The following is a 26,758-nucleotide window of genomic DNA, read 5'->3' on the forward strand; positions in this document are numbered from 1 at the left end:
ATAGGAGGGTGTGTTTAATAATTAGGCCCAACGCTTTCTGCATCCGCGAGTACCTTCAAAAGGGAACATCAGTTTCCATTTGTTACACTATGGGACATGTGACAAAATGACCACTGGAACACGCATGAAACGGAGCTCATATTCCTAAAAATGTCTACAATCACTTCTTTTCTGACACTATTAGCAAATACCATCTCAAGTTAGGTGGTTGACAGACAGTCAATGGAGATCTGGGGAGACTGAGTGATGCCAATTCACCACTTAACTGATAATGAGGGCCGAGGGAAGAGAAACATGCAACATGCACAACTGACAACTTGACAAGTGACAAAACACTACCACTATTGCGCAGTGCACAACAAATTACAGCAGCCAGCCCAAAAATGCTTTTGGTAGCTAATTGCAAAACAAGTCACTATAAATGTCTTAGTTGCAGCTGAACACTGCACAATAATCACACTGTTCACACATTGAGTGAGATGCCACAGGTGGTTTGAATCACACTTTGGTTCAACTGCAAATCTGAAGTGTTGTCATGAGGTTCATGCCTCCATGATCACAGCACTTTGGTTGTGGTTGGCATAACTTGTAGTCTGCAGAGTTCCACATGAACTGCAGACACCTCATCTGGTGGTCTTCATGTTGCTCAACTTCTTCAGGAGGCAAATGTCGACCACCCAGCGGAAGCATGGTCCTGCAGAAAAGAAAGGTAATGCATAAGGTACAAACATTATCTGCTGAAACAGCCCCTTCTGTTGGCTGTTATTAAACTTTTAACATAACATAACAGCATGTATTCCATGTATATTACATTTGTTGAAGTAAAATACTGCCGGCTATTTCAAAACCAGAAAATGAAATTATATTGTGGCATAATCCACATGCTCAGCTATCAGTATCAAATAATAATTAATTTAATATTTGGCATATTCTATATAACACATTCATAGAATATTCTACTTCACGTCACAAGGACTCACAATCTTTCTGTTGGGTGTTTGATTGACGCATTAACTAAGTTTGTCTTAGGTTTTATTATTGCAAAAAATTCATATTGCATTATTGTATCAAAATACTGCCAGCAATATCAAAACAAGAACATGAAATGTCAATGAGCAAGCCGCCTTTCCTAAAAATGGATTACTTAGAAAGGAATTTTAGTTTCTTTTAAGGAAAAGGAGAAATGATTATCAGGTAATTATCAGAAAACCACTCAACCAGCAAGTGGCTGGGTGGTTTCACAGCAAACATCAAGCCAAAACATATACTTACATTTATCTAACAATTGAGCCATTTGACTACTACAAGGATATGTGAGCAAAATATGAATCCAATTATCCAATGTTGACTTCCTTGCAAAGTTTATGCCTTATTTTATGAAAATGTGTCACTAGAATATGATACTTATCATCGAATATTATTTAATTTACGATTAATTTCGATCGGAATGCACATGGAGTCCCGCGCCATTTTCGTCGACTATGAATATGATCGTGTTTCATGAAGAGATAAGGGGTTTCAATGGTCTTTCAAAGCAATAATTTGATGCAAAAATTTGTAGGAAATAATATAAAGCTGGTTCAAATGGCCATCAACCATTTAAAACACCGAAAATACTCACAACTCCGTCCCGACGACCACGCAGCACCGCGCACGCCACACTACTGGCACAATGCCAAAACTGCTGTCACAGCGGAAATGTTTTTTTTTCTCGATTGCAATTGTGGAATTATTTATTAAACAGAAGATGATCTTTCCGAAAAACCGACTGATTTCATACACAGATGCATGGAAAATAAAAAAATCCCGGTAAGTTTATTTGTATTGTTTTGTCGATTTTGACATGCTCCTAGTTTGCAGCCATATTTCGATATGTTCTACAGGGAGTTCAGAATTATTTCAGGACCAATCTTTTCCTCATTCATTTTCCCGTCGATCATGAAATTTTTAGAGCGGAACAATTAGTTTCCAGGCGGTCCGAGCGGTTTTCGTGAGAAGGGTGCAAAAATCGGCGTCATTTTTAGAGCCTCGACACCAGCTCAACACAGGACCCTATGGGAGACGGTGAAGTAGCGGGAGCAATAAATAGAGCGCTCTAATTTTAGCTTATTTCCCTGGTGTGTCACCGACTGAAATACACTTATGACACAGGTATCGTCCAGCAAGCTTGCCAGGGTCACCCATTCCCAGGGCCTGAATGACGGACTTCGAAACGTACTTGGAACCAATCTTGTTCAATTTTGGCACTTCCGACTCACTTGAAATCAGTGCGTGCCCCCCATATGCACAACGCCGTCTTCTGCCGTCAATATTCATCTTGAAATTTAGAAGCCAAGGCGTACAAGCGCTCAAATCTCGGGCAACATGGCGTCCAAATGGCGTCGGCGACGGAAGTGGCGCACGTCGCCATTTCTAATATACGGTTTATAACAAAAACGAGATAGTTTTCGACAAATTTAGCCATTTTCCGTAAAACCATATGCTTAATGAGGTATATCAATCGAAAGTCAATACGCTAATCTATCTCAATCAACAACTTGTAGAGGCCAGCTCCCTCCCATTTTTCAACTACCTCTTTACCATAGTGCCTTTTTTCATTCAGACATTGAAGCCTTTAGGGGCGAATTTCGCCTTTTTCCGTAGAACCTTAAGCTTAATGAAAATTAACATCTAACAGACAATTAAATACTGGTGCTAATTTTAATTTTTATAGAGGCCAGCTCACTCTAGATTTTTTATAGGAACGCTCTGTCTAAGGGCCATCACTTCTGATCAAGCACAAAATGGCACTTTGAAAAGCGATAATTTAATGTTTTTCTGTTGTTTTCCAAAAAGTTCATATCAAGAGAATGCAAAAATCAATTTCATTTCTAAAAACATCAGAATTAAGTAGGTTCACTGCCTAGATACTGAGATATCCGAGGCTTCCTGAAGGCATGATGTCATACCGTGAAATTACAAATTTCTTGGCAAGAACGAATTTTAATGAGGATAACTAAAAATATGTCTTTATTAAATCGCGAAACATAAGTAATAGCAAAGTATTAGGAAAATCTGTAAAGTAGTTACGTAGCAAGTATCTTGCAAATCATGCTAGCACTAGTTGTCAAGACCTGAACCCGTTGCCTTCATGTTGAAGGAATTTTTCGGTGTTACCTAGTGTTTTTATATACCTTGCTCTCTTGGAGCTGTGCTGTGGGGACAAGGTGACGTGATGTCTTCTAGGAAGTCCGTTTAACTTGCCGAACTATTCGGTATATTTAGGGCCTTGGGTATATGGTTGAACTGTTTGTTTTGTCTTTCGGCTAACCATTCGGTTATCTCTTTCGGCTTTTTGTTTGGTGACCGTTGACCGCCGTTGTCCGGTCTCACTGCGCTGTTTGTGTTTCAGCCTGCCCGCCATCATGACGCTGACCAGGGAGCCGATTGGCTCGGCTTGGCGGCAGCAGGCTGTTCTTTCGACACTCTTCCGTCTTCTTCGATATCAGCCTGTGCTAATGCAACGGCTATTCGTGCAGGACTGATTTTCGGCCTTGTCTCGTTTAATGACTCGATCGCTTCCTTTTGACATTTTGGTTTCGACCTCATCTTTTGGCTCATTTCAATATATCTACTTTTAACTCATGTTCACGTCTGTATGGTGGATGGTGTTGGGAACGAAGGAGGGAAAGGAACCAGAAACACACATATATCGATCGCGTTTTCATCAGTAATACCCCTAGACAGCATATAGAGTAAAAGATTGAAGAATATAATCCCCTAGACAACAGATAAATAATCAGGATGCAATGTAGGCTATACAAAGGGACCACTTTCAAATTACATTGGGGGCTCGTCCGGGATCTCAAACTCTGTTCTGCTCGAACAGGACCCTGATTATATATGCTTCTGATTCATTGCATGTTCTTGCTTGTAAAGTTTTCAGGTTCTTTGTTGTTCCAGAATGATTCGTCGTTGGTGTAACTTGCTGCTCGTGGTTCGTAAACTTTCCGTTTCACCGTGTTCGTGAATTGACTGGTCACAATTTGTGTATTTCCAGTTGCCTTTATTTGATGGTGAATGGCTCGAGTTCCAGACTCTACTAGGTTCGTCAGGCCAATTGTTGGTCCGCATGCTGCATGGACAACCTACATTGGACGCACCGTCGAGGTCGCCATCTCTTGAAGTTCATTTGATTCAGGTTAGTCTTGCTTGCTTCTGTGGGTCTACTTACTTTGCCTTCTGGGTATACGCTATTCGGTCGTATGCCTCGCAAATTAATTCGTTCGCATCGTTGGCATGACAGCAAATGGCTACCTAACTTCATAGGAGGTATAAATGAATGTCCTAATATGCGCCATTGATTACATCCATTCGATTCCTTAGACTTGAAAATATGTTTGGATGATACAGGACTTGGTATTCTTGAACTTTATTAAGAAGTTGCCCGTATAAGGTGCTCATATAATGCCGACTTGGTGTTGTTGAGCTGGTCCGTAGGTTTGATCTGATAACTTCGACTTGGTGTTATTGAGATTTGTCTTGACCTTTAATGCTCAGATGTTACTGACTTGGCTTTAGGGAGCTAACACTGACTTCGTTGCCATGACACGTTCTGATGATACCGACTTGGTGTCATTGAACTTTGGGGTAGTGCCATAGGACGTCAGTGACCAGGTGCATGGCAGCACAGTGGTCAGCTAGCGTATTCGGGGCAATAACCATCCACAGATAAAACATCGCGAGTTCGATCATCTGATCGCCAAACCGGATATGCGATTTGATCAGTGTTTTCAAGATCGCTGAAGTATCCCATGATCAAGGTTTCCGGAGTTCAGAGGTCCGTTGACATAACTTTACATGGCCCTGACACAGTCCGAAGTGTCATTGTGACTGAGTGGATTGATGCCTCGCTGACATGATTAGTTATTCTTTTGTGGTTTTACTTGTTGTTTGGGTTTTAATTATTGTTTCATGGAGTTGTTTCATGGCTGAGTTGTTGACAAGGTTCAGTGGAACAAAATCGGTTCAATGTTTCACAGTTTGAGATGTCATTTATTTGTGAGAGTACAACGTCGTTTACATCTATTCAGTTCTTACACAGGAATTTCAACATTTCAGAGCATGTGGCAGGTTTCCGGCAAGTCGAATTCGGGTGAAGTAATTCTCTCTGTGTTAGACACTTTGCCCTAGTTGATAGGTAAATTTCGTATTAATTAGTCATTATTGGTTAACATTGGATGGCAATATACCTTTGCTTCGGTTCAAACAGACAGTCATCTCATCAGTCAGTTGAGGGTTGTGATTTGTGAAGATAATCCCAGTCAACATTGGTGATACTCCCGTCCAGTTGGGAAGTATTTGACAGAATGATAAACGCATCTGTTATTTGGCGGGTGATGTGCTGGGCCAGAAATGTGGTTTCCGTTTATTGAGTAGGTCGTGCCGTCTGCCTACGTCCCTGAGAGAAGGGCGAGTGCTAGGTAGGACGTGCAGCCTACAGACGTCTCTTGGAGGAGGACGTCACCGGACCGTCTGCTCGCGTGGAGCAGGACGGCAGTCGCTGCCCGGACGCGTAGGAGCTGAGGAGAACTGGTGATAGGGCCTGCCCCACCTATCTACCAGAGTTGAGCAGCATGGCAGAGGGTGGTCCTCTGGGGGTCCATGCCCACCGAACATACACCGGCCGGGTATGGGTGGAATTCTCGGTCAGCTTACGCTCTAGGCATAAGGGCTGGGCGTGCAGTGACGGGAGCAGCAGGTCACTGGCACAAGCGACAATCCATGCTGAGGAGGTGTTCCTAGCATGTGAAAAACGGAACCATTTGAGCGTGTAAGGCGGCAAACCCCACCGCAAATACACTGCTACCGGAGTATAAAGAGTCGAACACTCCGGCGACTACAAGAGAGAGGCCAGCAGCAAACCCGACTAACAGCTTATATGTTTCAGAAGGTGACGTCGATAGGAAAGGTGTCTTATTGGGTGATGACGACTCGATTGCTCGAATTTGTTGCACAGGTGCTGCAGGTACAGCAAACCTGACCAGAAGCTTTATTGTTTCAGAAGATGACATCGATAGGAAAGGTGTCTTAGGATGATGACTCGGTTGCTTTGCTTCATTTGCACAGGTGTTGCAGAAGCAGCAAAACCGATCGACAGTTTACTTGTTTCAGAAGTTGACTGCAGCGTCGATAAGAAAGGTGACTCGTTTGCTGTGCTTCGTTGCACAGATGTTGCAGAAACAGCAAACCCGACAAACGGCTGATATGTGAGTACACTTCAGGTGACTGCAGAGGGAAAGACAGTGGTTAAGGGGGAAAGTGGTTTTCGTCTCGTTTTATCTCCATTCCATGGCAGGAGGTAAGACGACTCGAATCCTTGCTTAGTTGCACTTCGCAAGTCATAGCAAGTGCAGAACTCTTCAGGAGCCCAGTCCATGGCTCATCTTAAAGGTGGAAGATATACTTATATGCTTCATGTCCTTATTCATCGAAAATGAATGCGTGGGTCTTGCGGTCGAGATACCGTGGCAAAGACAAATAATAATTCGGCCCAACAGCAGTCACAACGTGAGCTGACTGAAGCCGAAAGGTTTCGATTTCAGCGCAGGTACGAGGTACGAGACGTCCCGAGAAGGTCTGGCCGGTAGAGCTAAACCGAGTAGCACCGCAACGGTAAAGTAAAAATCAATGAAATGCTGGCTTGGTTGCATTGTCTCGAATTAGCGAATAACAAGTATGTTAAAGGAAATAGTTCACTTTTTAACATGGGTTTTGAACTGGAATAGCAGTTCCGTAGCTTGGGCTGAGACGAGCATAAATCAGGAGCTTTTACAGCCCAACGATCACCCTAGGCAAAGATATTCTATTTCTCGTCCCGAAAAAGGTGTATTGCGTTGAGGATGTGTGCCTTGCATATATTCGCATCCAGTATGAAAAGAGCATGGGTCCCGAAAATTCTTCAGAAATTAGTGAAATTATCTACGAGAACTCAAGAGAAATTCTCGTACTGATCAATAAGGACATTCAGCAGCAGCAGATCGCCCAAATGCCGGTGGCCGCGATAATTTCTCTAGTTTCTGAAGAATTTTCGGAACCCATGCTCTTTTCATACTGGATCGCCTGTGCCTTACAGAAACTGAAAAGTTCTTCTTATATCAAAATATAGAAAATAATCTTTTGTTATAAATAGGTTTTATTTTCTTTGCTGATCATTTTGAACATAAAAAATCATAAATCCATTGCAAAAAAAATAATTTCGTGAAAGTGAACTATTTCCTTTAACGGCATGTTAACGGTTTTAAGCAAGGTTCTGGAGTAACATCAACTGTGCAAACTGACCACGCCGTTTCCTGTGTAACGTGAAGCCTATGCAGTTAAGATCTGCAACCCTAGATAACTCGTTCAGCACTCGTTTGAATTATTGACAATCCTAAGTCTGAACGATGAGCCCACGTCTTGTTTCATGAAAGGTGTACCTACCAGCTGTTGTGGCTAACTTTCGTTGTATTGTCTGCAACAGACACCACACCGAGTGGAGGTCCTGATGGATTTATCCGACCCTGTATGGAGCGCCACCGACTCGTGAGTGACCAGCGACGGTGATGTCGGGTCACGAACAAAGTAAGGACAACCTTTGAGATCGAAAGATCAAAAGCCAACGGGCATGTGCTCACTTGTTAAAGTAAAGCAGATGAGTTTGCTACAATCTACTTCAGAGTATGCATGAAGGTCGTGATAAGGGTCAGTTGGTGCTTGAGGTACAAGTTATGGTGAAGCAACAATCTTGTGCATTGCCTTGAATCTAGATCCAGCGACAATCAATGGATCTGTGCAGACCAAAGATGCGCGGGCATAGTACCGGCATAGCCATAGGACATGGACAAACTGCTCGTGTGCTGCGATGCTGGCATCGTCTGGTGCCTCTCAATGTCCTCAGGTCATTGGCGCCATAGCAGCAGAGCGAGTCCTACACAGGTATCTGAGATACCAGAAGGTCTACAGGCACAACGAACCTCTCGGCATGACAGATTGACTTCAACCCTAACAACTCACCCGAGCCCTTAGGTCCCACATCTCGATGCTGACTGCTGCCAGAAGTCTGAGCCGCATCCTTCTGTTATGACAGAGGCAAACGATCACTCGCCCATTGACTGTAACTTATCTTCCTCCATGCGTGGCAATTCAGAGCAGACGGATGGACACATCACGCTAACGCTCGGGAATTTTAAAGCCCAAGCCCGTATTGGGAATTGTTAACATGAGTACCTTTCATATTACATGGCGTGTTCCTCTGCTAATCCTTTTCGGTTAGCCCCGATATTCCTTATCCTTGAAACTGTCACAGGTCAGTAGCAAGATGTGGTTCCCAGAATAGCATAAATGTAAATATGCTTTGGTTGCTTTACCAGTATTTGGCATCAAGCAGCAGTACCAATTTGCAGTGCTTGGGTTATTGAAGCCATACGATCTGATGAAGTTATGATCAATTAAGATTCAAGCTACTTAGTACTTTGTATTTTGTACTAAAGTCATATTTTTAGGAAGATACAAAACGGTTTAAGACAGAGGGTTTGTCGCATTTGACTTATCAACGAGTCAAACTCAATTTAGACTGTGAACCATCTAACTATTACGTATGTGTACCCGTTCATCCCCAAAGGTTACAGTTCTTCGTTCGCTATAAAAATGGAAGGGATGTGAGAAATATTTTTGGTGAGTATTTTCTATCCGACCAGTGGCTTCTATCCGAACAGTGGAAGCTGGACAGCCACGGCTGACTGTTGTTCTGTTGGCGGGCCAGCGCTGCCTCCCACCGGCCACCATACGATGACGGCCGCCGGAGACCGAGCACCGGTACCACCGGACAAAAAGTGGAATCGGCAAGGCCGGGCTAGCGACTGTCTGCAAATCGGCAGAGAAGAGCTGAGCTGCACCTACGCTGCAGGGCAACTACCGACTGCAGTGGCTTTACCTGTTTTTGTGTGACCAGCGAGGAATAAAATGGGCGCGAGACGGAGCAGCGAGACACACTCCTCACACAGTCCACACCACGTTCGACAACACCCACTCTGCAACACTCCACTCAACATGCACAAGTAAGTACCTACGTAAGAATGACTCAGACCGGACGGTCTGCCCCAGCCAGCTCTCTTGGAGCTGTGCTGTGGGGACAAGGTGACGTGATGTCTTCTAGGAAGTCCGTTTAACTTGCCGAACTATTCGGTATATGGTTGAACTGTTTGTTTTGTCTTTCGGCTAACCATTCGGTTATCTCTTTCGGCTTTTTGTTTGGTGACCGTTGACCGCCGTTGTCCGGTCTCACTGCGCTGTTTGTGTTTCAGCCTGCCCGCCATCATGACGCTGACCAGGGAGCCGATTGGCTCGGCTTGGCGGCAGCAGGCTGTTCTTTCGACACTCTTCCGTCTTCTTCGATATCAGCCTGTGCTAATGCAACGGCTATTCGTGCAGGACTGATTTTCGGCCTTGTCTCGTTTAATGACTCGATCGCTTCCTTTTGACATTTTGGTTTCGACCTCATCTTTTGGCTCATTTCAATATATCTACTTTTAACTCATGTTCACGTCTGTATGGTGGATGGTGTTGGGAACGAAGGAGGGAAAGGAACCAGAAACACACATATATCGATCGCGTTTTCATCAGTAATACCCCTAGACAGCATATAGAGTAAAAGATTGAAGAATATAATCCCCTAGACAACAGATAAATAATCAGGATGCAATGTAGGCTATACAAAGGGACCACTTTCAAATTACAAAGTCTAAGGTTGGCCTACATAAGCCTTGGGTTGGCCTGTTTATCCTGTTTCATATCGTATCTATGAAAATAAAGTGTTCACGATCGCATAGCCAAACTGAGAACAAAATATTTATTTGCAAAACTCCAGCAATACCCCTCGCCTGATACTATAAAAAAATATTGCACACGATCATGCGAAGCCGTGAATCCTACCGCCTTTATTTAGCGCCGGCGTTCCCGCATTAATAATTTCTCCTGAATCGGAGGACCAATAATCAGCTGACGCACCGTTGTTTTGATGTCGGCGGACCGTGCCAGCCTGTTACAAAATAGGCAAATAGGCACCACCAATAATTCTATAATACATAAAGCACACTTCGGCAATAAAAAATAATAATAAGTGAGTTCAGTGTAATAAGTGCATGCTGCTCTATTAATTATCTGATGACGTCATTAAACTTAGCTATAAATTGGTGTTGGAGCAGTAAAGGTAAAGAAAAAATATAGGCCTGGCTTTTGGTCACAATTATATGAAAAAAGGAAAAACTGAACACTCCAAAATCGTTCAATAAAAATGAATATTTTATTTTCGATTTAAAAAGTTGTAAAATACCTTGCTGACGTAATAAGCTCCATAAGGCAAGCCTTTAGCAAATATTTATTTGTTTGCTGAAGGATGCGCCATATATGTCGACTTCACCAAAAAGCAGACAATTTTATATCTTATTCTGCTGCTAAATTGCTACAGATCTTATGCTACTGCAAAATAGGAGCCAAAGGCAATTTCCACAGTGTAGGTATATAAATAATTCCAATGCGAGAATTTGAACGCAGGCTAGGGCGGCACAATGGATAAGCATTGCCTTCTGCTTAGTGATCCACAGCCTCTCACCCGGTTCCAGTGGCGGATCCAGGGGAGGGCAAAATGGGCATTTGCCCTCCCCAAAGCTAATTCGTATGGGCAAGACTATCTTTTTGTCTCCCCCAAAGACGAGAAAATCTAATACGGCGTCGATGCCTATCTGGACGAAAAGTAGGACTTTCCAATTTCCATGACGGTCATTGTGAAGAAAGGAGCTGACCGCTCGCTAATGATGCTATGGATCGGTATGCAGGGGCGTAGCCAAGGGGGGGGCATAGGGGCCATGCCCCCCCCTCTGGAACCCAAAAGGGCCCCCATCGTGGTGTCAGAAGTACGGTAAGGGGCACATTATTTGGGCCCCGTCCAAAAAATAGTCGGGATGAAATCCGATGACTTTTTGGATTTTGAGGGGGTTTACCTTGGGCCCCTGTAACCCAGTAAACATGACGACGTCGGCCCGACGTCGGGCCGAGGCTCGGCCCGACATCGGCTGGACGTCGGATATGCCCGCATGTTCCGACGTCCACCCGAAGTCCAGCCGACGTCGAGCCGACGTCGGGCCGAGATCGTTTGCCGAGGTTGACGAGATCGTTTGTCGTTGGACCGATGGGGCCGACGTCGGCATGTTTATTGGGACAACGCGCCAAAAATATCATCCGGCGGCGGGATTCGAGCCCCCCGGTCGCCGACGTCGGCATGTTTACTGGGACAACACGCCAAAAGCATCAGCCGGCGATGGGATTCGAACCCCGTGTCATTCGAACGCATGGTTAGACAGTGCGCTAACCACTACACCACGCAGCCAGCTAGCGAATTGGGTTTGTTTTGTTGGGTTATGCCCCTTCGGTCTGACAAGACCATTTCAGAGCCGGAAGGGTCATAGGATGGAGACATTGGTCTTCTTGGCGAGCACCCTGGGTCCAGTTCATATAGAGTCCCTGGTCCCATTGCTGTTACGTGACACTTATTGGAAAGGGCGACCCCACAATGGATTCATATAGCCACTCTTACACACCTGGACCTGCACCAACGTTGCCCAAAGTGTTCCTTTGATAAGTGGCACTTTGGCAAAGTGACACTTGCCGACTGGCCTTTCTATATGAACTGGGCCCGGCCCTGGTGAGTTGCCGGGGCTGAGCCTGACCAAAGTATAGGCCGAGCAGCCCCCAAGCACTCACCGCCAGACTTGTGACAGCTCAAGAAAAAAGTGAGCTCGCTCAGCTCAACTCCGTCTTATCCGCTCCCGCTCAGCTCCCGCTCAGTTTAACGCGGCTCAGCTCAGCTCACGTTCCGCTCAAACCGGCTGCGCTCCGCTCACGCTCAGCTCAGCTCAGCTCAGTTTCCGCTCAGCTCAGCTCAGCTCAGTTTCCGCTCAGCTCAGCTCAGCTCAGTTTCCGCTCAGCTCAGTTTCCGCTCAGCTCAGCTCAGTTTCCGCTCAGCTCAGTTCAGTTTCCGCTCAGCTCAGTTTCCGCTCAGCTCAGCTCAGTTTCCGCTCAGCTCAGTTCAGCTCAGCTCAGTTTCCGCTCAGCTAAGCTCAGCTCAACTTAGTTCCCGTTCAGCTCAGCTCAGTTTCCGCTCAATTCAGCTCAGCTCAGTTTCCGCTCAGTTAAATTCAATGCCACCCATTGCCGAATGCCGAATGCCACCCATATCTCCGTAACGTGTCGGGGTCCGGCCAATGACGTCACGGCAATGCGTGTGCTGATTGGTCATGGACATCGAATCATCGGGACACAGGTCGGGACATCACGCCGCAGTGGATAAGGATACCAACCGAACGGCTTACAACGGTGCGAACGGGGTGCAATAGAGGAATGTAGCGATTTCCCGACCGATCGCTTCAGTTTGCGGTGTCGAACTACATGGCCTTTCACCTAGTGACGTCTTTGGTTTGTATATAATATTATTTCCAGTTTATCATGTTTCTAGTGTTTAAAGTGTATCAATATTCAATGCACATTGCATTCGGTTTTATATTTTTATCCGTTCTCATCATCTTCCAGTGTACCTACTAGAACTGGATCAGCTCAGCTCAGCTAAATCAGCTCAGCTCAATCAGCTCAGCTCAGCTCGCTCAGCTCAGCTCAGCTCAGCTCAATCAGCTCAGCTCAGCTCAATCAGCTCAGCTCAGCTCAATCAGCTCAGCTCAGCTCAATCAGCTCAGCTCAGTTCAATCAGCTCAGCTCAGCTCAATCAGCTCAGCTCAGCTCAGCTCAGCTCAATCAGCTCAGCTCAGCTCAGCTCAGCTCAAGCTCATTCAGCTCAGCTCAGCTCAAGCTCATTCAGCTCAGCTCAGACAGCAGCTCAGCTCAATGCATTACTGAGCCGGCTCAGCTCACAGCTCAACAATTTGGCAAAATGTTGAGCCGGCTCATGAGCTGAGCTGATTTTTGAGCCGGCTCAACTGAGCTGATCACAAGTCTGCTCACCGCACCCGGCTACGGGCGAGCTCGGCTTACGGGCAATCCCAAATGGGATAAAGTTTCCCGTCCAGTCCGGATCAGGGGGTTGCGGCGTGGAGGAAGATTTGAGTTTCCTGAGGATATTTTGAATACAGAAGCTCTTTATGAAACATGAAACATGTATTTTGTATTATTTTAACGGTCAAAACAGCGGCCGATGTCGGACCGACGTCGCCCCGACGTCGGCCCGACGTCGGCTAGACCTCAGCAATTGATCTCGGTCCGACGTCGGCCCGACGTCGGCTGGACCTCGGCTGGACGTCGGAACATGCGGACATATCCGACATCCAGCCGACGTCGTGCCGAGGTTGGACCGACGTCGGGCCGACGTCGGCATGCCGATGCCGAGTTGCCGACGTCACCCCGACGTCGGCCGACGTCGGGCCGACGTCGGCATGTTTACTGGGAAGTTTGGCCCCCTCCTGGAGGAAATCCTGGCTACGCCCCTGTCGGTATGCTGATTAAAGATGGGACTCCCTCGACCTGAACTGAATGCATGCTGGTGTAGTGTGGCGTTGTAAAGTCGCTCATTCACCGGTACGGCGGTGGGTCGGGGTCGCCGTATTAGTCGGAAACTGTTGTCCTCTCCAAACGGATCGGCTGGATCCGCCCCTGCCCGGTTCGTTGGCTCTTGGTCGAGGCACCCAAACAATCACACAAACAATGCTCCATTCGTAACTCATCTAAGCCGAAAGGCGAATCTCACTTTAGGCAAAGTCCGATAGAGTTTAAAACACGTTTATTCTTCTACGTGTTGTGCTCAAGTAACATTGTGTTGACTATCAAGAATACGCGTGATATGCTTTCTAATGTAAATACTAGTACGAAAAGCGTGCGAGGCGTGCGATCCATTCGTATAGCAATGAGTAACGCAACGTTTACATATCGTACGGTGAGTCAATATAACATGTAAATAAGCATATATAATATGATCCATGAGATAAACTAAACAACATAATCTTTGGTGATATTAAAGCCATGACACCAATTTTCCATTGAACATCCACGTCAGTTGCTAACCAACAACAATGATCGCTCTGTAAGTTCGCCTGCTGTGACAAACGTTCAACTCCGCTGAGCTGTAGATTTACCGTATTGCGGAGAATTATCGATCGGCTGCCAATTTTCTCACAAGCCCAACAAACAGAACGGTACAGTAACCAAACATACAGCAACCCGACCCGGGCCGACCCGTGGCCGCCACCGAACAACTGATGGTCGCGGGAGAGGGGCCGGGAAGAGGCGAACTGAGGGCGGGCCGGGCTGGGCTCAGGGTCTTGGAGAGAGGCGGTGAGTCGCGCGGACTGCAGCGGTGTTCTACCGAGATTAGAACGCGTGCAGACCTGCGGCGTGGGTGGGTGCGCGGGCGGGCCGGGCCGGTCGCCGCTCCGTCTCCCCAGTACAGACGGCGGCGACTCAGGCGCCGGCCCGGGGCAGGGGCGGGACACGCACACGGCACACGGGGAGGGGAGGGGAGGGGAGGGGACAAACCAGTCGGGGGCGGGGTGGGGACAAAGGCGGCTCGACGCCCAGCAGACTCGGCTGCGGACTCGCCGGTCGAGGGTCGAAGAATGGTCGAACAATCGTGTCGATATGGTAACGCAAACGGTATTACAATTATGTACCTCATCAATGAAAAAAGTAGTCGGGTCGAGAGAAGACACTCATATACAACATTCTGAACACTCGTACATATAACGCCTTTTACGCATTTCTAAACATTCGCTTTAAATATCTCTTTTGTGTCATTATGAAACCCGCGACGTTTTCCTCACATCGTCAAAATGTTATCTCATATTTCTTCGTTTACGCCAATACTGATCACATCCTCAACACCGTACCTAATTATATCGCCACACATGGCCGGGCACCAAAAGGGACGGAGTCATTCTCTGTGCAGCGGCGGCTGACGCGCCTGGAATTCTGACAAAATGACGATGAACACGGATTCCCGTGCCTCGAGTGATTCGCCTATCAACTAGCACACGACAAGAGGCGACGATGGAGCGGGCACTACGATCTACATGTGCGACCCGTGACTTTGAGATCATTTCACTACACCGACATGGAATGTGACAGCGGGTTCCTGCAATATGCGCAAAACACGAACATAACTTCTTCATACACAATTTGTGAGATTCTCCAATACTATTTTGTGGCCGGCTCGTCAGGCGCCGCTATTGCACTGTGTAGACACCGTGCTGGCAGTGTTGGTGCCGCCATCGTCCGGACGCAGGCAGCGGAGACGGCTGGGGCGAGCGGGAGGGACACTGGGCAGTAGCTACGGGGCGGCCGGCGCTGGCGGGGCCGGCCGGTCCGTCTAGCGGAAGGTGAGGGTGCGTCGCGGCGCCGTGGTCGCCGCCAGACGCCGTCCCGGTGACGTGGGCGGCAGACGGTAGCGCGGCGACCTGTCCGAGGCACCAACCACAGTCAGCGGCAACCTGCGCGAGCCACAGACAGACCAGACGGCCGGGTCAGCGTCAGCCACTTCAACGCCTCGGCGGTCAGGCTACACATGGCATATGGCGGGAGCACGCAAATACGACCTATGACTGAAAATACGCACACCTTTGTTCGGTATTCATCAAAGGCTCCCAAAAAGTCGCTTGCTGAGTAAGCGACAGCCTTACAAATCTTAACAAAATAACGCCCGATAAATGTGTGCCGCATTCCCTAAAATACCTACAATGACTGACGGGATCTTCGGATGAGAGCACGGCCTTTCTCTACATACAATCACATCCACAGATTCCCTTGCAGCCCAGCCATCCTGCAGTGGTCACAGTGGACTCTGCACCATTCAATGTGTGACGCACTGCAGCACCGTCCCTCACGTCACCCCGTGTCGGCTCACCTGGGGCTGACGGTACGAGAGCGGACCGGTGACTTGGCCGGGGTGCGGTAGCTGCGTCCCACACGGCTCGGCGTGTGCAGACTGGACGCACGGTGACGCTCCACCAACGCGTCCAGGCGGCGGGACTCGGCGTCCAGTGCCAGCGCGTCCAGCTCTGCAGGAGGCAGCGCAGGATTGTGTTAGGTGGAATGAATCGCCGGTATGACGTCTCATTTGAAGAAAAAAAAATCGAGTAATTACGCGTCACTGGCACACTCAGATCAATATGTAGCAGGTGGCAATTCAGTACAGATCGGACATAATTACGTCGCCAATGTGATGACTATTTCCTGTGTTAAAATATCGGAAGGAGCGAAATGGCGTCACCGTCAGTTGACTGACCGTCGTTGGCGGCCACCTCACGCAGGCTGTCGTCCAGCGTGGAGCGGATCTGGCGGATCTCGTCACCGGCCCGTGAGCTGCGCAACATAAACTCCTGACGCTTCGAGATCTCCTGCGACAGCTGCTCCTTCAGAGTTTTTATCTGTGAACGAAGGACAAAAATGAAGTGAAGGGTCGTAGATGCATCATGAACATCGATTACTCGACATTATATGATCATTCATTCAGGGGGTTTGAAAACGATGCATTTCCCTGTTTACTAGAAAGTGAGGGCAGTTATACTCTCATCATTACGCAAGGAAAAAGAGGCGTTTGTGTGTGTGTGTGTGTGTGTTTTTTTTGTGAGCACGCGGTCACTTAGGCTGACCTGCTGTTCGAGTCCGGCAATGCGCTGTTTGTAGCTGCGCTCGCGTGACTCCAAGCTCTTCTCCAGCTGGTTGTAACGGCTGCGCAGCTGATCGGAGTCGAATGAAGCGTCCTGAAAAGGGCATCCAACATTATCGTCGATGACATAATCAACAAAAGCGATGAATTGCAAATTGCAATACACTGAAATGAACAACTTTGCTTTTCACGATCTTTGCAAGCGAAAGTGAAAGAGCGCACTCGCCTTTCCAGTAGCGGTGATGGTGTTGATTCGCTGCTGGTGCTGCTGCTCCAGGTTGGCCAGCTGCTGCTCCAGTGTTCGCACCTGGCGCTGTAACTCGGCGTTCTCCTGCTCGGCGGAGCTGAGGGTGCGGTCCAGTGCCGAGCGCTCCAGACTGCTCTTGGCGGCCGTCTCGTCAGCGGTGAGACGCTCCCGCTCCACCTACTCGACAGATTAACGGATATCAGTGTGCCGATTACGAAGCATGACTCAAATGTTAAAATGAATGCGTCGTCAGTATCTTGAAAGACAGTTAATTCTACGCGATTCACGTCACAAGATTGAACTATACATGCAACTGCAGATCGGATAAAACAAAAGGCTCCTCACCTTGTCCAGTGTTTTCATTAGGGCGGCGCGGTCCTTCTCCAGCTGCACTTGGTTCCGGTCGAGGTCGCGCTTTTCAATCTCCAGCTGAGACATCTTGCGCTGAGGGGCGAACACAATATACCTATAGTAACGAGCTGCTTCACTGACAGCGCCTAAAGTACGGTGTTTGAAAAAAAAGCAATTACATCATGCTGAATGATAGATTCATCAAGCAGCAATCATTCGCACAAACCTGGAGTGCTGTCAGCTTGTTGCTGAGGTCGTTCTTCTCCATTTCCAGTTTACGGAGTTTGTCCTGAAGCTCCTGCTCCCTGTTAGACTTCTGCTGCAGCGACTGAAATAGCGCATGCGGGGAATCAAATGGCGATTACATGAGTACTGAGTACATATGTCGAAATCTTATTCCTACTGCTGACCAATTTTACTCGAAGAATAACCCGCGCACCGACGGGGGTCTGCGCCAACTTAGTACCGACGGGGGGGGGGGGCGGATGACCGCCCCCCCCCCTCAGATCTCGAGAACGAAGCAAGATAGCGACAAGCGGCAAACGGCATCGGATACGCACGGACAAGGTCTACAATTTTTACTAAGGTCATTTTCAGGTCAGGTCAAAGATGACGTCACAGGGGTCGAAAAAGTCAAAATGGCGGCGCTAGATATGGAGAGGGTTTTTCTCAAATAACTTTCGAAGTAGTCAAGATAGGAACAAACTAAGGGCATCATCGTGATCCTCTCGTCAATCCGCATCGAATGATATATATGTTGACCTCGAAAGGTCAAGGTCAAAGGTTGACCTCAGGTCACGTGACCTCGAGGTCATCATGTATATCATTCGATGCGTCTTGACGAGCTGAACACAATGAGACCATCCGCGCGGCTGTATCTTGTTCCTGTAATGAGTTATTGGCAAAAAACCTTTGGTGACCTTTGATGACGTCACATGACCTTACAGCTGCCCAACAGCAAAACAGACCTCAAGGTAGTGAAGGTTGATCGTATGTGAAGTCATGTATGGTATATGGGGCCATTCCGACCCGTTTTAGTGGTAAAAACAGGGAGTTGATTTTTCCCCCATTGACTTATAATGGGGAAGTCGCGAAATTGACCTGACCTTAGGTCACCGACATCAAAATTCCGAGATATACAAATTGTAGCTACTAATGACCTAATAACATCCTGCGACTTTCAAAGGCCTCCGACATCTACTGTAGCTCTGGCACGGTGACAAAGTTGCAAAAAAGTGACTTGAGGTTGGGTCATTCAAAGTGACCTGGTGACCTGACCTTAAAAGTTAGGAGGTTCAAACTTGCACACCATGTGTAAAATTGATGAGAGAATAGTCATACCAAATTTCGCGGCGCTACGCGCCGCGGTTTTCCCGCTATCCGCGAAAAACCTCAGGGGGGGGGCGGATATCCGCCCCCCCGTCGGTGCGCGGGATAATAGTATAGACTATAGGCAATAAGCTAGCTTATCATTTTAAATGCACTCGCAAACGCTGACTGCCTCACCTGCTGGCTGTTTTTCAGCTGCAGCTCGACCTGGGAGCGCAGCAGCCGTTCCTGTGTCAGCTCGCGCTGCGCAGCGCTGTTGCGCTCCACCAGCTCTCCGTTGTGCCGTTTCAGCTCGGATGTGCTCTGCTGCGCGGCTGTCAGCCGCTCCTCTAGCACGGTACGCTCCTGCTGGACCGTCTGGTGCTGCCGCTGGGCCTGCCTCGAGGGAAACAACCGGATCGTCAGCCACCAATGGTGGGTGATTATCGTCTCACTAGTCTTCATTCATAAATGATGTGTCCATAATCGTGCGCAAATGCTTCCAGGGAACGCTGATTAACGCTCCCCATAACCCTCCTCTGTCAGCAGGCTCGTCAGTCTCAGCCAATCAGTCGTCTCACCTTCTGCAATTTGTCCTGTACTTGAGTGAGTTTATCGTTGGCCTCTGTGAGCTGTCGACTGAGCTGCTCTGCCTGGTCCTTGAGTTCGCCCTGTGCAGAGTCGGCGGCACTCAGCTGCTGCTGCAGACGCTCGATGGTCAGCTTCAGCTTGGAGCAGCTCTGTTCGGATGTGGAGAGTGACTTCTGGCAGTCCTCCAGCCGCGACTTCAGCAACTGTAACACGACGATTACGATTGGGTTAAGTGTCATGAAAGGTGGTGCAGCGCCTGACAAAACAAATTGCCTTTTATGCAAGTATGTACAGTGGGTCTATTTAAGATCTCCAGAGCCACCACGTGGCGCTACGGTCGGGGTAGGGCGAGTCCAAATCCCGAGGGGAGCGAGGTCACCGGTCATTGTGGGGGAAGGAGGGAGGGGGGGGGTGACGCGCTGCTATCGCGGCGTGGAGCGTGCGTAGCGCCGGGAATGGGCCGCCCGCCACTGCGCCGCGGCTGAGGGGAGGGGATGCTGGCTGCGGGTGCGCTCCCTCAGGTATGGTGGTATCTCGGGTGGTGTTTCACCGGTGATATCTGCTGACGTCACACTTGTGGTAGTGTTGGAGCAATGGGCTTGTTGACGTCGCCATGGAAACCCAATTTGACACGTAGTAATAGCAGCGTCCTGCGATCGCCGGTGAAACAACACCCTGTTCATGTGAAGCCAGCAAGAATGCGACTGAAGGGAATAGCTATCTCAAACAAACGGGCAAGCGAAAGGCAACGCCTCAAACTTGCAGCAAAAATGTTAACCAATCATAATTGAAATCTAGGACCTATACTTTCAGTAGATCAGCTTGCATGATGTGTAAGGCTTTTCTAAATTTATATTCAGTTGCATAATTCCTTTCATTATTTTGGCACGTTCAGCCTTGATGGGTTTTTATCGGATCGAAAAGAATCACGAGTTGAAATGGGTCCAGAGAAACGAGCAAAAATAAAAAATGAAAATTCATGAAACTCAGCAAAACATTAAAATAAATATATAGGTGCGACAATTTTGACTTTGTTAAGAGGATATCGGGAAAGATAAATCACCGTGCTTGTCAGTATTGCAGTAAAAGGAAAGGTTTTGGCTAGTGTCTAGATAAAACCAGAGCCGTGTGGGGCTCGAACCCACGACATCGCACTCGGCACACAGATCACCCAGCCCCAACGCTACGAACACCTGTCACCCTGCGCCCCTGCGCAGCTTGCTGGATAGTGTTTCCGCCAAAATTGTTTGTTGAATGTCTGACGTCTGTAAATGTCACGAGGCCAAGCCCGAAGGTAAATGAGGGAGCCGAACCTGCTGAAAATGAGGCCGCTTTCTGGTCCCGGCGTTTCATTCTCCGGGTGGGTTAGCCCCGTTTAGCGCTTATCCTTTCGGGACCCTCTCAGAGCAGCCGCGGTTGTTTCCGCCGCTCGGCCCATTCGTGATGCAAAGTTGATAGTCACACGAACTTCATTTGAGGCCCCTGAATATACGACTTCGAAACTAATCGATTCTACAAAACCTTTTTCTTTCATCTATATGCATACATTTAACAGTGACTCCAGACTAGGCTGGTTTGGCTGGCCCTAAATAAGCTTCGTGTGACTATTAACTTTGCATCTCGACTGGGGCGCGCGGCGAAAACAACCGCGACCCTGAGTGGGTCTCGAAAGGCTAAACGCTGGACGGGATTAACCCGCCCGGAGAATAAAACGCCGGGACCAGAAAGCGGCCTCATTTCCAGCACCCGTTAGACCGGGTTGAACCAGGCTGGACCGGGGTCTTACACCCAATCATGATCATACAAAACAGAAGTTAGTTTCGGGTCACATATTCTTATATTTTTTTATTGTTTAACTTATTTTGGCTTAGTTTTTTAATTCGAAACCTTGTGCACAAAAATGCGATACTCGTCCACTTTTTCTCATTTCCTTTTAGCGACTAAATTTGACCTTAGTCCGATGTGACCCGTCATGCAAAAAAAAAATCGCCGGCCATGACAATTATTTGTCAAAAGGCGTTCTACGCAAGAAACATCAGCCAGTCCAAAACTGGTGAAGGATATTTTATGGTGCTGGAATTATCTTCAATGAAAATTTCAGGCTATATTTAGAATCTTAATCCTTTGAGCTATTCGGCGCACGGAGCATTCGCTAGTATTCCACTGCCAGCTGCATTACCAACATCGCAATAATTACCAACAATAATACCTACCATAGCATCATGCATTACCAACATCACATATGCAGTACTTTGAGTGCGTCATATAAGTGACAATAGATGAAACGACCACGGCAAACCCATGCCTTTATCCTTTCCTTCCAAGCAGCCAGGCTACGGGCCGCCAGGCCCGCCACCGCGATATGGAACAGCGAGCCGGCTGGAATGCGTCCTTTGCCTACGGCAGCGCCTAGCTGCGCCGGGGCTGTTTGACAGGTCACCCGCACCGTGACCTCGCCCCTCCCCACCTCCCCACCGGGCCCAGCTCGGTACTGACCTCCCCTTGAATTTGACATGGACTCGACTAAGGCTCAACGCCATCTAGTTACGTCTGGAGATCCTAACTAGATCCACTGTACATGCGTGATAAAAGGCGATTTGTCGCCTTTCATTTGGTACTCCCCACTGCGTGCATGCATATCCAGATATGTTTAAATCCAGTCATGGATTACAAAGTCCAGAAAATAATACGAAAAAACTCAGCCGTCAGTGATCCAGAGCTTGGTGAGCCTGAGCTCCGTATACGCCCAGCTGCCCTGCCCTCCCCGCTGTGCCCACCTTGATCTCGGCGTCTCGCTCCTGGACCAGTTTCTGAGAGCGCTGCAGGTCGCCCTGCAGCCCGCGCCGGGTGGTCTCCAGCTGCGCGCCGCGTGCCTCCTGCTGCTCCAGGCTGTGTCGCAGAGAACGACGCTCCTCTTGCTGCTGAGACTCGTGCCGGCGCAGAGCTCCCAGCTTGTCCTGGAGATAGTAAATGACGGGAGTACGAGCGACGTCGTCAAACACTCAAAGATATTGTCAGGCGCACTCCCGCACTTGAACCCAGTTGATATGCTCGTGTTGGCCAAATAAAACCCTTTATTTCATGAGTAAGACGGTATTTATATAAAGACGGGACGGTGGGTATTGAAATATTTGACAACGTAACACATCCCACGATCACATCTCACCTAGAACGATCATAAGAAACTATGAGCATAAACCGGATCACGCTAAGAGCAGAGTTACGGGGCCACCGCACTCCATTCGCAGAGGAGGTTCTGCTACCGTTGCCGTTCCTCCGTCACTGCTGTTTACGCCTGTTGGCATACTGTGCCGCAATGACTAGCAGGCGTAGTTCTCCACCGGCCGCGAGATGGCACTACTATTTACGCCTGATGACATACTGTGCCGCAATGACCACCGGGCGTAGTTGCTTTACCGGCCGCGAGATGGCACTACTATTTACGCCTGATGACATACTGTGCCGCAATGACCACCGGGCGTAGTTGCTTTACCGGCCGCTAGATAACACTACTGTTAGCGCCTGTTGGCATGCTGTGCCGCAATGACCACCGGGTGAAGTTGTTTTACCGGCCGCGAGATGTCACTACTGTTTGCGCCTACTGGCATACTGTGCCGCAATGACTACCGGGCGTAGTTTCTCCACCGGCCGCGAGATGGCACTACTATTTACGCCTGATGACATACTGTGCCGCAACGACCACCGGGTGTAGTTATCCCACCTGCCGCTAGATGTCACTACTGTTTACGCCTGCAGGCATACTGTGCCGCAATGACCACCTAATTGTGTTGCTGTTTCCTTCGCTAGATGTCACTACTCAATACGCCTGATGACATACTGTGCCCCAATGACCACCGGGTGTAGTTGCTCCACCGGCCGCGAGATGTCACTACTGTATACACCTGATAGGATGCTGTGCCGCAAGGACCATGTCGCTATGTGCCGTGCTTTCGTGTTCACACTCCGCTGTCTAACAGCTCAGGCAGAGTTTGAAAAAAATAATCATAACAAAATGAAAACAAAAAAGCTGACGGGGCTGTCTCACCTCCAGTACGTCTTTCTCCATCTGTAGTTTCGTGTTGCTTGTCTCGAGCTTCACGATACGCTCCTGTATCACTCGGAGCTCAGTCGTCTGCTTTTTAATCGTTTCCTCCTGTCAAACACAAATAGCAAGGGGTGTTCATCTCCATAAACAAGTGGTCTAGGCGAAGCAGGATAATCCGTTTCACTATGTAACTACTGCAAGTTCACTCATGATTAGCGGACGTTTATTTGGCTACAAGAAAGCACCAGGGAACACCAAACACGGATTGCGTCTCTCCACGGCAGCGGCAGACTGCGTTGGCGACTCACGTAGCTGGTGCAGTCGGACTGCGAGGAGCTGATGCGCGTCTCCAGGTACTGTCGCTCGGTGCGGCCGGCGGCCAGCTCCTGCTGACACCGCTCCAACTGGGTCTGGTGATCGGTGAGCGCACTACGGGCCTCGCCCAGCTCCCGCTCCACCGACTGACACTGCGACAGTGCGTCGTCCTGGGGAGAGCAGTAGTGGTCAGCGGTGAGCACTAAGACCAACGGTATACGAGAGGCAAGGCTACCTACGTCATCTCAAGAGGAACCTCTCTAAGCATACCAACTTTTAAATTGCGTATTTATGAACGCAAATGGCTTTTCAGTCATCCGGAAATCCCGATAAACAGGCATGTACTTTACTTCAGATCATACCTGTCTGCACAATTCTCTCCTCAATGCCGCTGTCTGTCAGCGTCGCATCGGTCCCCTCACCTCTGCTCATCCCACTCACCCTCTGTCTTTCGACGCGCGCCACCTGCTGCATCAGATCGCGCAGTCCCATGCGCACAAACTCCGGATCCACGTCCACGGCGCGGGCTGCGCGTCCACCGGGTCCCAGCGGTACGGTTCCGGCGGCGGCCGAGTCGGCGGCGTCGGCGGCCGCCTCGTCCAGTCCGCGGTCCAGAGAGGTGGCCCGCTCGGCCGTCAGCAGAGGTTCGAACTCCACACCTGGGTAGGGGGCGAGGTCGACGTGAGAGACAAACTACACAGCGTGGTGGGAAGGAAGAGGCCGGGATACGGTTTGAGTTGAACATCGTCGGATAAAGAACGTCGTATAAGACTTAGTTACTTTAACTATTCGAGAAGTGGCGCAGACAGCTTTTATATATCATCGATGCAATAACAGGGCACTGACAAGTCATGAACATCAAATGTGCGCTCAAACATGCGTAGAACTCACGTGAATCAGTCGGTGTAGCATAAACAGAGCCGGCGCCCTTCTCTAACGCGGCAGCCACCTTCTCCAGTTGTCTCAAGACATCGTCCGACTCACAGTCTGAGTCGATGTCTAAGTGCAGAGTGCACTCAGACACCTCATCGCTGTCGGCTGCTTTTTGTAGGGTGCAGTTGCATATGGAACGTGATTAGCAAAAGAAAATTATCTGCTAAAAACAAAAAAAAAAATAAGTGCAATTTTGTCTTATTGGCATGCATGACAACAATCGAATAATCTGATATGCAATTCAATCTAACTGACGAAACCAATGAGCGTGAATCACGTACGAAAGTGCAGATGGACAGCATTCAACAGCAGTGCCAGTTGATGCATCAGGCATACATAAGCACGAATGCCGATGTGCCGAGCCAGTGACGCGTCTAACCTTTGCCTGGCGTGCGGCGGCCGGTGGGACTGGAGGCGGCCGTGGACGGCCTCCAGGGAGCCTCTCCGACTCCGCCGGCGCCGTCCAGCCGCAGTCCAGTGACGCGCCGCAGTGTGGTGTAGGTGTCGGCCAGGCGGCGCTCCACCTGACGTCTGCCGGCGTCCAGACGACCCAGCTGCGCCTCCAACGCCTCCACACGGCCCTCGGAGGAAACCAGCTTCAGCTGAGTGAGGAGCAACGGTGGGGGTTAGGCTTCACATATCGTATTAACTTCAGTGACACTTATGTTAGCTCTATAAGAATGCTCACAGCGCCGGGAAAAAATCGCAATGCTGTAAAATGTGGCTGCGATTCTACTCACTCTAAGATCGTTGGCGTCCTGTGTGGTGGCGCCCAGTCGGATCTCAAGGTTCTTCTTTTCCTCTTCTAGCGCCTTGTTGGTGTTTTTGCTCTCGTCCAGAGCGGTGGCGAGGTCTCGCTCTCGCCAGCGCGACTTCTCTTGTGCCTCAGTAAGACGACGCTCGGCGTCCGCCAGAGCCTTCTGCAGTGAGTCGCGCGCAGTCTCCAGCTCCAGAGTCTGCAGCGACACGGGATCGTGGAAATGACATCGTAGGATCCGGGGGAACAGAAACCACAGCAAAAGAAATGATACAAGAACGGTGAACGGAATGGTGCTGAAAAAGGCGAGCAGACCAAATAAAAAACCAAGTGGCGATAATTATGAGTTTTGACAGACGCCTAAAAAAGCGAAATGATTCTCCCTTTCAAACCAAAATAATATTTATTACATATCCACGACACATATTGCTCTGTTTCAGTTTTCGGGTTATACACCGCAATGCTGTTATACCCACTGCAGTTCTCACTCCTAATCGAGGGTCCAGTCCAGCAAACCTGATCATATTCTTCTGCAATCCTATTAAATCTCGCTCTGACCTGCTGTCGAACGGTGACCAGGTCACGTTTGCAGTTATCGCCGGCCTCCTGTTCTCGGCTGAGCCGCTGCTGCAGGTCGGACAGCTGCGACAGCCGCTCGCGCATCTGCAGCTGCAGCTGCTCCAGCTGGCGGCGCAGCTCGGCAGCTTCGCGGCTCGAGTCCAGACGACTGCGCTCCAGCTCGCGCAGCTGTGCGCGCAGGTCCTGGCACTCCTTGGCAGCCGACTCCTGGGCCGACTCTAGCGCTGTGTGGGAGGCATGACCTAGTGTCAGGCGCCATAAAGAGCGAGCAAAATCGAACAAAAAAAAAAACATTCTGACCCATGCTAACGTTCAATGCATGGTTATGTATTTAAATGATAGCGGGTTACATTGCACAAGAAATAAAATGCATGTAGGAGGCATTATCATCTCGAATTAGCCTTGCACTGTAATCAAAACAAGTACAACGTGTCACCAAGATAAGAGATCCAATGCAACAATTATCTTTCCCCAGTCTACTAGTCCCCAGCACTCAAGTGCCTCACCATTGATCTTGTGTCCTGCCTCCTCGAGGGCGCGTCTGGCCTCGCCCTTCTCTCCCTCGAGCCGTTTAACCTTGTCTCGCAGCTCCCCGTTGCTCTCCTCGAGCGTGGCTCGCTCGTGCTCGGCCTCCTGGAGCTCTCGTTTCGTGTCGGCCAGCGACCGGCCGGTGCTCTCAGCCCGCGCCTCCGCTGGCGGGGCGACGGAGACAGACGTCACGGTAGGTAGTATACGCAGTGTTTGTGTTTGGGCAGAAAGAGGACGACTTTCAGCGGAAATGTAGATATTTGTGCCTTAGCTATGCTGTTGCGAGCTAGATGGAATATGTTGAATTGTTACTTAGTGGTGTGTGGATGCGAACTTATGTCACAATATTTACAAATGCAAACAATTGTCAAGCTTACACATTGATTAAATTCAACCACGGATGATTTCGAGTGAGATCACGCC

General features: G+C 48.9%; 1 protein-coding gene and 1 long non-coding RNA gene across 2 annotated transcripts in view; one reads left to right on the top strand and one right to left on the bottom strand.

Annotated features, from left to right (window-relative positions):
* Positions 1-3,180: 3,180 nt before the first annotated feature.
* Positions 3,181-9,556, top strand: LOC122392966. The gene is made up of 2 exons (XR_006258610.1): positions 3,181-6,589; positions 7,502-9,556. It is a non-coding gene; the product is annotated as an uncharacterized LOC122392966 (long non-coding RNA).
* Positions 9,557-13,784: 4,228 nt separating this feature from the next.
* The window catches only part of LOC122392637 (rootletin-like), a 56,284-nt gene continuing 43,310 nt past the window's right edge, over positions 13,785-26,758 (bottom strand). Inside the window, exons 26-43 of the mRNA XM_043387723.1 lie at positions 26,314-26,499; positions 25,787-26,031; positions 25,212-25,427; positions 24,851-25,073; positions 24,430-24,576; positions 23,980-24,197; positions 23,532-23,708; positions 23,224-23,331; positions 21,956-22,135; positions 19,169-19,381; positions 18,786-18,983; positions 17,506-17,607; positions 17,274-17,372; positions 16,908-17,105; positions 16,665-16,775; positions 16,298-16,439; positions 15,917-16,070; positions 13,785-15,470 (exon numbers count right to left, since the gene is read on the bottom strand). Coding sequence (XP_043243658.1) covers positions 15,383-15,470; positions 15,917-16,070; positions 16,298-16,439; positions 16,665-16,775; positions 16,908-17,105; positions 17,274-17,372; positions 17,506-17,607; positions 18,786-18,983; positions 19,169-19,381; positions 21,956-22,135; positions 23,224-23,331; positions 23,532-23,708; positions 23,980-24,197; positions 24,430-24,576; positions 24,851-25,073; positions 25,212-25,427; positions 25,787-26,031; positions 26,314-26,499 — 3,005 coding nt within the window. The 3' untranslated portion in view covers positions 13,785-15,382. The remainder of the gene's footprint in view (positions 15,471-15,916; positions 16,071-16,297; positions 16,440-16,664; positions 16,776-16,907; positions 17,106-17,273; positions 17,373-17,505; positions 17,608-18,785; positions 18,984-19,168; positions 19,382-21,955; positions 22,136-23,223; positions 23,332-23,531; positions 23,709-23,979; positions 24,198-24,429; positions 24,577-24,850; positions 25,074-25,211; positions 25,428-25,786; positions 26,032-26,313; positions 26,500-26,758) is intronic.

Source organism: Amphibalanus amphitrite, unplaced genomic scaffold (genome assembly GCF_019059575.1).
Source record: "Amphibalanus amphitrite isolate SeventyFive unplaced genomic scaffold, NRLGWU_Aamphi_draft 000024F_arrow, whole genome shotgun sequence".
Lineage (NCBI taxonomy): Eukaryota > Metazoa > Arthropoda > Thecostraca > Balanomorpha > Balanidae > Amphibalanus > Amphibalanus amphitrite.